Source organism: Aspergillus ambiguus, assembly GCF_047715705.1.
Source record: "Aspergillus ambiguus strain CBS 117.58 unplaced genomic scaffold BDV59scaffold_7, whole genome shotgun sequence".
Lineage (NCBI taxonomy): Eukaryota > Fungi > Ascomycota > Eurotiomycetes > Eurotiales > Aspergillaceae > Aspergillus > Aspergillus ambiguus.
The window spans coordinates 602,901-616,424 of record NW_027395520.1 but is presented as its reverse complement, the minus strand read 5'-3'; the positions used below and the strand labels follow the sequence as shown (position 1 = coordinate 616,424).

Sequence of the window (13,524 nt, the reverse complement as noted above, 5' to 3'; positions counted from 1 at the left end):
TGCATCCTTAGCTTCGTCGTTCCCTACCTTCCCCCTAGCTCCTCCAGTTCGTCACTCCTTAATCTCCTTCACTTCAGACACTCTTTCCGCGTTCAATCCCACTTGGTTGTGGGGAGCTCACCATGTCGAAACCATCCAAGCTGTCCAAGGTGAATCATGCCGCCGGGATCTATGCAGATATGTCCGTCGATGGTCCGGCCATTGGCACCCTCGTGGCCGTCGTCGATCGTGCCAAAAATCTCCCCAATCGCAAGACCATGGGAAAGCAGAACCCCTATTGTGCTGCGCGTCTAGGTAAAGAGGCAAAGAAAACAGACACGGACTTGCGAGGCGGTCAGACCCCGAAATGGTGAGTCCATGTCACTTATGTCAATGAACCCCGTCGCATATTGACATCCTTCAGGGATCAAGAGCTCCGTTTCACCGTTCACGAATCCCCCGACTATTTCAGACTCAAAATATCCGTGTTCAACGACGATAAGCGGACCGATCTCATCGGAGAGACCTGGGTTGATCTGAAGGATCTGATTATCCCCGGAGGCGGTCAGAGCGACCAATGGCACCCGCTTCAATTCCGTGGGAAGTATGCGGGCGAGATACGCATCGAGATGACTTACTATGACACGAGACCAGAAGATGAGGCCGTGATTGAACGCCGGATCCAGGCAGCCGAGAAAGTCCATGCGAAATCTGGCGGCTCCGCCCCTGTCAGCTCATCATCCCTGTCCGGACCCCGTCAGCCCCGAGATGTCAAGCGACGCCCGCTGCCTAGCGACCCTCCCGGCGCTCCGCCACGACCTACGATAACGGAGAAGGCCCCCTCCGCCCCATTACCATTACCCCAACAGCCTATCTCTCGCCCACTACCCAACGATTCCGCCCCCCCTGCGCCCCCTGCCGACTATGGCCATCATTCTAGGCATCCTGTTGCGCCCGATATGCCTCCATACGATGCCCCTGTATATGGCCCACCACCCACGTCCCGCCCCGTGAGGAACTATGAAACCCCCGATGACTTCCACCGAGACTGGAACCAAGCACCTACCGCTCCTCCGCCGCTATCTGGATCGTCGAAACGAATGCCACAAGATCCATACTATCCTTCCCACCGCGAGAAACCTGTGGACGCGTATGATTCGCGTTCATACGCTCGACCCCGCTCGGGATACGGAAACATGCCTCCAGCAGATTTTCGATACTCCCGGCCAGACATCCCGGTGACTCGTGCAGAACAGTACATCCCGGAGCCTGCAGAACTGCCCCCTACGGCCGAACCGCCTCGGCCGAGCAGCCACCATAGCAACTACCACTTTCCCACCGTGGAACCCTACCCACCCGGTAACGAGATGGTCCCTCAAGGACATAGCTCGCGATACCGCCCCCGCTCCTCCGGCGGGATGCAGGAACCTGCACCTTTGGAGTATGCGCAGCGTTCAGGACCTGTCGAACGTGACCACTACTATCGCCCCCACAGCAACTCGCTCGTACACGATCCCCTTCCGATACGGCCACCACCAAGTCGCGATGGATACCACGCCGAGTACGCAACGATGCAACCACGGGTAGAGGATGAAGAGGAGGAAGGCCCTCCGCCTCCACCTCCTGTGCATCGATCGGGTGTCGGCCAGTCCAGTCAGCAGTTAGTACCGTCACCGACTTCTCCGTACCAAGCTTATTCCCCAGAGTACGCATCTCCGCACCCGCCCCGCGAGATAAATATGGGGCCCCCGTCGCACCCGTCCATCGATGGGGGCCGGATGCACGATATGCCCCTCCAGACCAGCGAGTCGTATATGCCCCCCAGCCTGGTCGCCGGGTTTGATCCTATCGTCGCCGACGCGGAGTCGGACCGCGCTGTCGCAGAGAGCCAGTCGCGCCGGCAAAGTGCGATGTTCGAGGACGATCAGATGATGCCGCCTCGGGAGCCTTCCCCGGTTCTCCCCCCTTACCCTGTCGACCACCACTCGGCGTCGGTGGACGAGCGTCGTCCCATCGCGAGCCGAGGCTCCGCGACTTCGGAGACTCGCATTGTGCCCCGCAAGTCTGTCAGCCCGGGTCCGTTGTCAGTCGTCCCGAGGAAGTCCATCAGTCCCCGGCCGTCCTCGTCCGGAGGACACGAACCATCTCAGATGCCGTTTTCGCCGGACTCCTTCGATGCGTTCAATCCCAACGCGGCGCGATCGGCGATGCTCCACGACCCCGCCCCCGCATACGACACCCCAGCCCAGGCCATGGACGCGGCCCGCCGCAGTGAAGCCGAAGCCGGGCGAGACCCTGGACCGATCTACGATGACGAAGGCAAGGAGATCGACCCGTCCGACCATCTGCCCACCGACACGTGGGCTCCTGAACCGGAACGGAAGAACACCAAGAAGCCCGGCGTGGTCGTGCGATTCCGCAACGCGCCCGCCCGCACCGGCGCAAAGCCGCAAGTGCCTGCCAAGGAATGGGGCCCGCCGCGGAGCAGACCCGCCCCGATGGGCACGACCCGACGGCCGCAGTCGTACGCGATGCCGGACATGATGCGCGGCCGCCCGCCGACCAGCGAGATGAGCCACGGGCGCGACCCCTACGGCAGCTACGGTCATGGACGGACGTACAGCACGCCCAACGCGACGACCCCGTCACCGCAGTCCTCCTTTCGCGGCTCGGCGTCCCCGGGTCGCTCGCCTTCCCGATTGTACGAGCCCGCCAACCCGGGACCGCCCATCCCGGCCAAGGTGCCGATTGCGGCGCCGCCGGCGCCATCGCAGGCGTTCCCGGTGTCCGGGAGTCGCGGTGGCATGGACGCGCTGAGCCGCGAGCTGGGGACGATCGACATCGGCGGCGTGGGGTGCAACAACGGACGGGCGATCCGCAAGTATGTCCCCAAGATCACGACGGGGTACGCCATTTGATTGATGGAATAATGGATTGATTGATTGATGGATGGACTGACTGATGTATGTTGAATGTTTGATGCATTGTATGTCTTGCATGGGGATGTCTTGGATGTTTTGTCCGGAAGTCTTTGTTCAGGGTGAACGAACGGTCTTGGAATGGGCTTTGATGCATGGCGTTGGCGCACGGCGCGTACGATATAGAATGACAATGAATTGCGAATCGTTCCACATATATACCAATCTATCCTCTCCCCCCCGCCTCTCTCTCTGCCTACCTTCCTCCATCAGCATCCAACATGTCCACCACGGCAACCGTCCCGACCTGCGAATTCACCATCCCCTGCACCACCACCCCAATCGACCCAGCCACCGGCCTGCCCAACCCTCCTCCCCGTAAGGTCATCTCGCACATCTTCGGGCGCAACAAGACCGCCACCCGCCGCTTCCCGGCCCACGTCTGGGTTCACTACTGCCGCAAGCACTACCAACGCGCACGCTACCGCGCCGAGACATGGCCGTTCATGCAGTGCGAGCTGCTGCTGGACTCGCTGCGTCGCATGGAAGTCTGGGGCGGCGTGCGCAGCTTTGCCGTTGTGCTGCGCAAGCGCGAGATTGAGCGGTTGACTCCAGGGGTGGCTGCGGCTCCGCGTAGGGTGGTGCGCAATGACGACGACGACGACGACGACGACGACGACGATGATGATGATGATGCGGGTGGCTCTGGTCGTCGGTCGAGGGGACGATCAAAGGCAACGAAGGCGAAGGCGAAGCGAAAGGGAAGAGGGAAAGGTAAAGGCAGGAGGAAGGGGAAAGGGAAGGGCAAAGGCAAGCGCAGGACGCCGCGGGTAGTGGCAGCGCCGGTGCCGGCGTGGCTGCATGGGGAGCTCGGGGCGAATAAGAGCTTTGGGGAGCTCCGCGCGTTGCTGCGCCGGGTGATGGATGATTTGGCGCGCCAGAAGGACCGCGGGCGGTTGGAGCTGGTGCGGTTTCCGGATATTGAGATCCTGCCGACGTTTGAGAGATGGGTGCCTGGGGAGGAGGGGGAGGATGCGGAGCCGCTTGGGTCCGGAGAGGAGATGGATGAGGATGGGGATGCTGTGGACGAGGAAGAAGACAGAACGGAGGAGTGACAGGACGTCTGGCAGGTGGACTAGCTGCAGATTTCATCATATCATAAGACATCTAAACTATACGCAATCATTATGTACACCCACGGGCTCAAAATCCAGCGCTAGAAAGCATATACCATTAAAACGAATATACGGACAGCCGACCAACAAACAGGAAACGAACATACCATGCTACCTACGAATGGTCCGGAATCAACTCATACCCGCCCTCGGATGGCAGAGTATGCGCGGCGAAGGCGAGCGCGCCGGCGCAGAACAGGCTCACGCACCAGCTGACGGTGCAGTAAATCCAGGACTCGTCGAGTCGCCAGCCGATGAAGAAGCGGTCTTCGTTGTCGAAGAGGTAGGCCTACGCCGTTAGTACCCACCGAACAAACGGGCCATCCCGCGCAGATGCAACACCTACCACAATGGACATGCTGGCGGCCTGCACCACCGCCGACAGGATAATCAACAGACTGAGGATCTTCCAGCCCGACTCGCGCAGACGCTTCCCCCCGGACAACACAATCACGTATGCCACCAGGGCCATGCCTTCAAGGACGACGGCGAACGACATGAGGAAGCCGACCGACCGCCAGATGGAACAGAAGTAACGGTCCTCGCCGTGGCAGTCGTCGCGCTGGGGGAAACTCTCGCATGTGTCGGTGAGGGAGGAACAGCGGCGGTGGAGGCCGTATGAGTAGTGGAAAGAGGGCTGTGACAAGGTCAGGGCTTGGACGACGGTAGCGAGTAGGAGATGTCGCACCTTTTCACTGTGGTAACTGACCCATTTTGGGACAGCGATGGAGGAGATGGTCAAGCCGAAGGCTGCGCCAGTGCATGAGTGGGGGATGAGACGATGCGTCGCATAAAGGGCTTACAGGCCAGGAAGACGATTAACGTGCCACAGTAGACGATTGTTTTCGTCAGGAAGCCGGTATAGTTGCGGTCTTCGCCACGGGGGACGAGATGGAAGTCCATAGTGTGGGGTGTAGTTGAGTGTTGGATGACAGGGAGAGATGACGGCAGGAGGGGGGATACCAGGATGAGAGGCGGTGGAGTAGAGGGAGGGGTCCGCCTGGTCGTAAAGGATGGATATGGGAGGGATATAACAGAGAGAAGAGAAGTGATAAGGAGAGAGGGGAGGAGGAGTAGGAGGAGGAGAGGAGAAGTTGAGAGAGGATGGAAGGGCGGAGGTCATGCGTTACATGTCCCAATGCGACAACCCTAAGTACTTCCCGATCGAGGACCCTCCATCTACGCAGTATACACCACCTACACAACGCTGGCTACATACTTCCAAGACCCACGGCTACTGTCCGTGTACCACACGTCTGGGTTTGGATTCGTTTCCCCTCCTCGAGAGGTCTATGCGCGATCATCTGCGCGCTCCCTAGTGCTGGATGACGTCATCAGGTATACATTCGCCCGCAACAGGCAGAGCAAAAGTCCCCTAATCTACACATTCGGCATAATACACGGCAAAAAAAACAAGGATACATCTGCCCACCAGCACGATACCTCAATCGTAGAAGGTAGAACAAAGAAAGTAAGAAACGGAACAAGGACAGGCGAAGAAGAGGGACGAAGACGAACGCCGACCCTGCCATGCAGTTCACTTCCCATGACGCCCAAAACTCACGGAACAACCCTCTTAATCCTCCCGACCCTTCTGAATCATCGCGCGGAAGTCGTCGTTGCTCTTTTTTGTGTTCTCTGCCTCGCCCGAAGGGGCACTGTCGCTCGTCGTCGTCGTCGTCGTCGTCGTCGTCATGGTGCTCGTACCTTTTCTTTCCCCATTCCGCTTCACCCCTAGTCCGCCGCGCCGACCGCCATGCGAACCGGGCTGAGCGGGCCGTCTGATAGGTCCGGAGGGCTGCAAGAACCCCCCGGTCTTTTCCTTCGACTTGCTGCCGGCGTGGGGAGTTGGGCCTCCGCCCTTCTTCTCTGCTGACTGTTTCAGCATTTCCGGCACCGTACCCACGCGGAGAGGTCGACCAGGAGCGATTTCCTGCCCGCCGAGCTCCAACGACGCTTTGCCCGCTTCCTGGACGTCGGCGAACTCCACAATAGCCCCTTGGTGGTCCGGACGCAGGACGACCTTGATGAGCTTGCCGTACGGCTCCGCCAGACTGCGGATCCGCGCGTCGTTCACCGTGTCGGGGACATTCATCAACGCCAGCGTTCGCGCGCGGCGGTCTGCGCTGGATCCATCCGTCTCACTCGACTCCTTGATGCCGTTGACATCGCCGGACGGAGACGCCGATTTCTCCACGCGGGAGACGATCGTCGTCGCGCTGCGCTTGGCACCTTGCGGCGCGGAGATCTTCACATGGAGAGGGCGCGAGCGGAATTCGTGCTCGTGCAGCGCAAGCGCCGCCTGGGCTTCTTCCTTGGTGGAGAAAACAACATAGCCGAAGCCCTTGCTGCCACCGTCAACCTTGCGGGGGATGCGCACCAGCTCCACGCTGCCGTAATTCGAGAATAGCTCCTTGAGATCGTCCTCATTGGCCTTCCAATCGACGTTGGACACGTGGATCTCGCGACCCTCGTACATGGGTCCGTGGCGATCCTGTTTCCGCGACGGATCGGAGATCTTGGCGACTAGATGAAGATTGTTGCCCACCACGGTGCCGTCGAGTTTCGTAGCTTTTTGTGCACTTTCGCCGGTCTTGAATTGCACGTAGCAGAACCGACGATGTGTATTATACTTGAGAGAGGGGAAACGGATATCGACGATTTCGCCACACTGGTCGCGAGTTAGATGGGTGTGCTTAGGCGGGTGAGATGGGGGTATCGCCTACCTCGCGGAAGAGATCTCGAATGTACTTCTCATCAGCGGCTGGGGGGAAATTAGTCACAAACAACGTCGAATTCGAGCCCAGCTGCACTTCGATCGTGTTCTCATCCATTAATTTCTGATCCCGGGTCTGCGCAACAAGCGCCTCATCGCTTGTATTGAACTCGATGATGGCCACTTCCGAATTGCCATCTTCCCCAGGTAGCATCTTCACACTATTGATGGTCCCGCACTAATGGTATATCAGCATAGCGCACACAAAAGGCAGAAGGGGGTTGACACATACATGACGGAAGAACTGGCGGACTTTGTGTTCTGTGATCTGATGGGGCAGGTTCTTTACAATGACCGTCGAATGCTCGCGGTCTCGCTGGGGCACCGCGGGTTCGGGTTCCGGCGCCGGCGCTGCATCCTCATCGCTGCGAAGCTTCTTCGTGGGCACACCGTTGACGCTAGATTCGTCGTCTCGTTTTCGCTTCTCGGCTTGCGACGCCTGTTCCGCTGCGACTTGTTGGGCCTGTTGTGCCAGCGCCGCTTCGTGCGCCCGGCGGGTATCCACCGCCCTTTTGGCTTTCCGGGTCTCGATGATGGCGTACTGTAGTTCGTCCGAGTCTTCGTAGTCTTCGCAGTGGGCGATGTAGACCTGCATGATCTTCTCGGGCCAATCAAGATCCGTGCGCTTGATGGCCTGCTTCAAGACGGCGGTGGCGTAGCTGGGGTTCGGGGTGCGTCGAGCGGCGTCGGCAGTGGCCTCGCCCTGGACAAACTTGCTCCACGAAATCAACTCCCACTCGTAATACGTCAGCCAGAACTCGTAGCTGTGGCCCAGGCGGCCCACAAGTCCCTTGAAGGTTTCTCGAGCGCTATCCCAGCTGCCGCTCTCGCTCAGATACCGGATGTAGATGCGCTCGAGACGGAACAGCGGGTCGCCCTGGTACGAGCGGCCGTATTTCTTCTCGCCGAGTTCCTGGACACTCTCAATGGCGGATCGGATTCCGACCTCGGCCACGTCCAGGTCTTCATCGGTCGAGTCGGACAAGAAGGCCCGGCGACGGAGATAGCTACACCAGGCGGTGTGCACCTTGAGGACTTCCTCCATCCCGCCCACGTCGAGAAGCCCCGTGCTGGTGGCCTTGTGCTTGATGCCGGCAATCTTCGCAAAGGATTGCCCTTCCCTCTCCGAGCTGAGGAGATACTGCGACCAGAGAGTTCCAGAGGTGGGGAGGTGTCGGGTGGCACGGTCGAGAGTCGAGAGCGTGGTCGTGTCGGCGTGGTGGTGCAAGGACTCGTCGATGAGAAACATGACAAATTCCTCCCACAGGTTGGGGTCGGTGGGGAACCGGAGAACGGCGCGCTGATAGAGGGCGCTGACGAGATGGAAACTGCCACGCTTCCGACGATAACGACCGAGCTCCCACTCGACGTATTCCAGGAAAATGGCCCACTCGGAGGTCAAGTCTCCCGCCTTGACGGCGTTGTCCAGCTTGTCCTCGAAGACTTCGCGCGCCTCCCACTTCTGCTTAGCGTCGGCGTACCGACTCACCGCGTCGGCCATGATGTTCTCGTAGTTCGCGTTGGCGTACTCGGAAATGAAGTGGGAATACGTATCGAAGGTCTGTTGCCAGGTCTTGTGCGGGATCTGAAGTCGCATATCGAACAGGCCCATCATCTGATTGATTTTCTCCGGGGTCGGATCCCGGGTAAGATCTCGCATGTACCAGGTCATGAGTTGGTCCCATAAGACGTGGCTGTCGTGGATCCTCCAGCGCGTTGCCTCGGCGCCTCTCTGCAGCACGTCCAGGACGGTTTGCAGGGAGAAGACCTCGCGACCGATGAGATGATCCTCTTCGGACCAGCTGCTCTCGCTGGGGTCCATGTGGGCGGATTCGTAGAGGTGGGCGACCCAGTCGGCATATGTCGACCAGAGCTTGGTGCTTCCGTACTCTTCCTCGACGGATCGCTGACACAGCTCCATCACGGCGATGCGCTCGTTCACGGACGCGGCCAACATGCCTTCGTCGCCGACCCAGTCGAACCAAAGGTCCTCCCCCATGGCGAAGAGCTTGTCCATTTCTTCGCGCGCGGTGCGCATATCCTTGAGGAGATCGTACTGGCGCGGGTCACCCTTTTCGCCGGGCTTACTCGGGGGAAAACAGTGGTTCCGGAAACCCTCGTGAAGGAGACGGACGAAGTTGACGTGGGCGTCGTAGTCATGGGGGTTTTCCTGGATGCGAGCGAACAGCTCGGTCGCCATGCGTTGCGCATCCGGGAGGAGAGAGGTATCGGCGTAATTCCTGCGGGCGCTTTCCTTGGGCCCATCGGACATGGCGATATCGAAGGAGGAGCGGGGGGTGGGGGTGTTGTGGGCGATGGAGCTGACATGCGGATACATGGTGGACGGGGAGAGCTGGCTTTCGTAGGACTCGGTGCTTCGGAGGAAGGATGCATTGTTGCGCGGCGGCTGGTGGTGCTGCATGGAAGCCAAGTCGGCCAAGGTATCCATGCCGGGGGTGGACGGTTGCCGGGACGTGGCCAGGTCGGTCGCAGGCGGTGTCCCACTGCCGCCGCCCATGTTGGGACCGACAGTTGGGCTCATGGCCGGGGGGGAGGGCTCGGACAGCTGCGCGGGGGCGTAGACGTGCTGCGCGAGCGGTGAAGAGGTCATACCCTGACGAGCGGCATTGGAGCGACCCTTGCGGAGAGGTTTATTGACGGGGGCCGATGTGGCCGGGAGGGAAGCGCCGCCGGTGGAGGGAGGCATGGTGTTTGGGGTCGAACGCCCCGATTGTTGATTCGACTCCTGGGGGGAAAGTAGCGAATTGATGTCCATTCTCGGTCTATCGCGGCAGGAGAGCGGAGAGACGGTAGGGAAAGCTCAACGGAGAGGTGTGACGTAGGGGATTCCGAGGTCCAGGAAAGAGATATCCAATCGGTTATTAGAGAACAGCCGGGAGTCGCCTCATCAGCGAGTCCATTCCTGCAGCGGTGACCGCCAGTCGAGACCGTTGAGGCGTGCGACGAGGGGAAGAGGGACACGCGAGCAGATGGGTTGTTTGGTGTGAGTGAGGGAAGGATCTTTGCAGAGAATGCGGGTTGAGGTGTTCTTTGACGATGAGGAGAGAGGGAGAGGATAGGCGAGAGGAACGAAGGATGAAGCTCTCGAGAGCTGAGAGGAGTTAGTGATTGGAAGAAAGGCGGGAGGAGGAAGAGAGGAAGAGAGGAAAGGCAGAGAAGGAAGAGACGTACGGAGAGAGGGAAAGAGAGGGAGAGGAAGAGAGTCAGGTGGAGGAGGGAGAAAGAGAAGAAAGAAGAGAGAGAGAGAGAGAGAGAGGAGAGAAGAAAGGATGAGAGAAGAGGTTGACGATGAGGGCAGTGGATCGACGTCGGTGGAGAATGAGGAAGATTATGATGATTGAGCTCTCGGCAGATACCGACGAGGTGGGTAGAGAGAGAAGCGAGTCTGGTAGAATAGAACAGAGTAGTAGAGAAGAGGATAGAGAGGGTAGAGGAGAAGAGGATAGGGTAGAACAGAAGAGAGAATGTAGTGATATTGTCACGATCTTCTGCAGACAGACCTCTGCTATGGACGCCGTAGAATCCCATGCAGAACTCCCAGACCCGCGACTCCCAACTATGAAATCATCGGATAAATCCGCTTAATTTGCTAAACATCCCTATTAATTAATCCCCGTAAATCCTGAGGATTTTAATACCGTTCATTTTTCATTCGTCGTGCACACGCCACACGTGGCTGACCGACTCGGTGGCCGTGCTGGCGGTGCTCCGGCCGCCCGCAGCGACCAACTGCGCAGCATCTCTCCGTCGCTTTTATTTTTGCTTCCTCTCCATCCACATCCGCATCGCCCAATTCTTCCCCCTCGTCACCCACTCGCCATGGCCTCAATGGGTGCTGTCAATCCTTCTGGCCATCTCCTCCGGTCAGGTAAGACTTTCCCCCTCCTGACACTCTTCGAATCTCCCACACTCACCTCTCCAGCCCGGACGGGGTTCACCTACGTCCCTCGCCGAACCCTGACGGCCTCCGTGCCTCGTCGTCTCCCCGAAGACAACAACAACAACAACAACTCCGACTCCCCCTCCGCCCTCTCCTCCATCAAGAACTTCTTCTTCGGCGGCAAGTCCGACGCCGCCAAGCCCAAAATCACCCGTCGTCCTCAAGCTCCCCCCAAGCGCGAGGGTGCCCTGAGTGCCGACTCCATCTTCGCCGAGGATGAGGCCACTCCGAAGTTGATTGCGTCCGGACGCACCCCGGCCGCCCGCAAACCCGCTGCCGAACCCACTGCCGCCGAGGACCAAGAAGGTGCCGACTTCTACCCGGTCGAGAAGCGCAACCGCGTCAACATGCAGACGGTGCTGGATCCGCGGCCGGAGGCCCGCACCCGCTGGGAGCGGAAGATGGTTGTGCGCGATGTCCGCCGCCGCGGCCGGCTCACCAGGACCGAGCAGATCCTGCGCTCGGAGCGCGAGTCGCTGTCCAAGTCGCACTGGTTCAAGACGTCGGTCAAGAAGCTGGGGCCGCTCGCGCGCCAGATCGCCGGCAAGAACATCGACGAGGCCATGCTGCAGATGCGCTTCAGCAAGAAGAAGGCCGCCAAGGACGTCCTGGAGCACCTCCAGCACGCCAAGAACGTCGCCATCGTGCGCTCCGGCATGGGTCTGGGTGCTGCCGTCGCTGGCGAAGCTCCGCAGAAGCAGCCCCCCATCACCGTCACCCTCAAATCCGGCGAGCGCAAGACCATCTCCGACCCCTCCGCCATCTACATCGCCCAGGCCTGGGTCAACCGCGGCCCCTACGGCGTCGATTACGATCACCGCGCCCGCGGCCAGATCAACCTCCTCCGGCCGCCGTACACCGGCCTGTCGGTGCTGCTGAAGGAGGAGAAGACGCGCATCCGGGAGTGGCGGGACCGGGACGCGGCCGAGCAGCGCAAGCGCAAGTCCAATCTCTGGACACAACTCCCGGACCGCAAGATCTCCGCCCAGAACCAGTATTACAGCTGGTGATGGGATCTTACCTGTTCTCTTCGTTCGACCTGGGACGGTTCTCGGCGTTTTGTATGATTTGTAGACCTTGAAGCACTTGTCCGCTGGCTGTCAGCGTTATAGTTCATTTGCATTTCTCCCGGGTCATTCCGGCCCGGCTCGATACGTGTACAATATGAATATATCAATCCATTCATCTTTGAAACATGTTATGTAGAGTACTACTCCCCCCACTACTCATCACAATCCGGCGCCGTCGTCGGCGGATCAACCCGCATCACTGGCGGCGGGCCCGACACCCGCTCCACCCGCACAAGCACCGGGATCACGCCCCCAGTCTGCAGGGCAAACTCGCGATGGCCCACCACCTTCAGGATGCTCGTGATCGCGCCGGAATGCGCCGTGAACGACAGGAACGTGCTCGCATCGTGGCCCAGCACATCGAAGAGCAGCTCCCGCAGCCGCGCATCCCGCGCCGAGTTGGACTCACGCAGCTGCGCATCATACAGCGGGTCCTCCTCCGCGAAGCCGTCCTCGAACCGATACGTCTGGTACTCCGCCTGGATGGCGGACTTGGACGAGCGTTTGTCGCAGGTGTGCAGGCCGATCGTTTCACGGAGGAGCTAGTGTACAGTTAGTGGGGGTTTTGTGCAGGCGGGCGGGTTGTGCTGCTCAGGGGCATGCGCACCTCTTTGATCGTCGGCTGGAACGGCGCCGTGGACGGGACATCCAGCCCGCTGAAGGTCACCGCAGCCGTGGCGAGACACCGGTTCAGCGGGCTGACGTAGTAGGCCTGCGGAGAGGGCGCCTTGTTCGCCAGCTGGGTTTTCCACGCGGTGTGCGCCGTGCGCGCCTGCGATACTCCCGTCGGGGTGAGTCGGGCGTCGACCCAGGTGGTGTTTCCGTCTCCGTCGAGGAGCGACCAGTAGCACTGGAGGGTCGGTTAGTTTGCGAATGCGAATGCGAATGTGCCCGGGAGCGGGAGCTCCCACATACATCCCAGGCCGCAGTGCCGTACTTTGCCTCCGCGACGTTGTGGTAGCCCTCGCCGTGTCGACCGAGGAAGAGGACGCGGTAGCTGGAGTCGGACGGGCTGTCATGGTTCAGCTGGTTGATGTGATGCTCGAAACGCTCCCATTGCGTCTTCTGGCCGTTGGGATCAAACGCCGCGTCGGAGTCGTAGCTCCGTGCGATCAATCCAAAGTTGGATGCCACCTGAGGGGTTGAGTCTTTGGACTACTAGCAGTAGTATCCGTGGGTGCAGGGACTCACGTAGTCGAACTTGCTCGGGTCGGTCGTCGGCTCGTCCTGGAGAAAATATCCCGTGACAGTTGTGAACTGTAAATGCGACTCTCCGGGGACTGATTCCACCATGGCCATGACGCCAGCTACGAGGACGGTGGCCACCAGGAGGAGCGGACTGATGGATCAGCGGCGATCTGGCGCATTTCGGGCTGGTGAGGATCACCTACATGATCACAGGAATCTGAAATAGTCTCTTCCAGCGATACCCCACGGGATAGCTCGTGCTGGCGCCGTCCTCCTCGTCGACCGGTCGATAACGGGGTCGGAAGAAGGTCGGGCGGGCGCTAAGCGGGACCCTCGCCATGGTGGCTGGACGTTCAGCGGATCCAGTGTTAGTGGGGTGGACGATGTGGAGAGAGCAGGAGATTACAATAAGTATGGGATGAAATGGAGACATCCATACCTATGTAGGCCCCTACGG

The 13,524-nt window shown here is 59.9% G+C and overlaps 7 protein-coding genes across 7 annotated transcripts; 3 read left to right on the top strand and 4 right to left on the bottom strand.

The window, feature by feature from the left end:
• Positions 1-122: 122 nt before the first annotated feature.
• BDV59DRAFT_191907 (uncharacterized protein) lies at positions 123-2,897 on the top strand (the record flags this gene model as incomplete). Its single annotated transcript, XM_073691968.1, has 2 exons — positions 123-349; positions 404-2,897. The coding sequence occupies 2 exons, from the start codon at positions 123-125 to the stop codon at positions 2,895-2,897; spliced, it is 2,721 nt and encodes a 906-aa protein (XP_073550249.1).
• Positions 2,898-3,178: 281 nt separating this feature from the next.
• Positions 3,179-4,012, top strand: BDV59DRAFT_200128 (putative pathogenicity factor; the record flags this gene model as incomplete). The annotated part of the gene is made up of 1 exon (XM_073693508.1): positions 3,179-4,012. One exon carries the CDS (start codon positions 3,179-3,181, stop codon positions 4,010-4,012), a length of 834 nt encoding a protein of 277 aa, XP_073550248.1.
• An 87-nt stretch (positions 4,013-4,099) lies between these two features.
• On the bottom strand, positions 4,100-5,190 carry BDV59DRAFT_155875 (uncharacterized protein). Its single transcript, XM_073687435.1, has 4 exons — positions 4,876-5,190; positions 4,761-4,822; positions 4,419-4,709; positions 4,100-4,361 (listed from the first exon to the last, which is right to left on the bottom strand). The coding sequence occupies exons 1-4, from the start codon at positions 4,973-4,975 to the stop codon at positions 4,188-4,190; spliced, it is 627 nt and encodes a 208-aa protein (XP_073550247.1). The 5' UTR covers positions 4,976-5,190; the 3' UTR covers positions 4,100-4,187.
• A 213-nt stretch (positions 5,191-5,403) lies between these two features.
• Positions 5,404-5,766, bottom strand: BDV59DRAFT_174015 (uncharacterized protein; the record flags this gene model as incomplete). The annotated part of the gene is made up of 1 exon (XM_073688998.1): positions 5,404-5,766. The coding sequence occupies exon 1, from the start codon at positions 5,602-5,604 to the stop codon at positions 5,407-5,409; it is 198 nt and encodes a 65-aa protein (XP_073550246.1). The 5' UTR covers positions 5,605-5,766.
• On the bottom strand, positions 5,649-9,555 carry BDV59DRAFT_200126 (U6 snRNP complex subunit PRP24; the record flags this gene model as incomplete). The annotated part of the gene is made up of 3 exons (XM_073693507.1): positions 5,649-6,743; positions 6,799-7,026; positions 7,081-9,555. The coding sequence occupies 3 exons, from the start codon at positions 9,553-9,555 to the stop codon at positions 5,649-5,651; spliced, it is 3,798 nt and encodes a 1,265-aa protein (XP_073550245.1).
• Positions 9,556-10,661: 1,106 nt separating this feature from the next.
• BDV59DRAFT_174010 (mitochondrial 54S ribosomal protein uL22m) lies at positions 10,662-12,003 on the top strand. Its single transcript, XM_073688997.1, has 2 exons — positions 10,662-10,737; positions 10,792-12,003. Exons 1-2 carry the CDS (start codon positions 10,689-10,691, stop codon positions 11,817-11,819), a joined length of 1,077 nt encoding a protein of 358 aa, XP_073550244.1. The 5' UTR covers positions 10,662-10,688; the 3' UTR covers positions 11,820-12,003.
• Positions 11,992-13,524, bottom strand: BDV59DRAFT_174005 (phosphoglycerate mutase family protein). The gene is made up of 4 exons (XM_073688996.1): positions 13,071-13,524; positions 12,795-13,013; positions 12,487-12,729; positions 11,992-12,421 (listed from the first exon to the last, which is right to left on the bottom strand). The coding sequence occupies exons 1-4, from the start codon at positions 13,176-13,178 to the stop codon at positions 12,032-12,034; spliced, it is 960 nt and encodes a 319-aa protein (XP_073550243.1). The 5' UTR covers positions 13,179-13,524; the 3' UTR covers positions 11,992-12,031.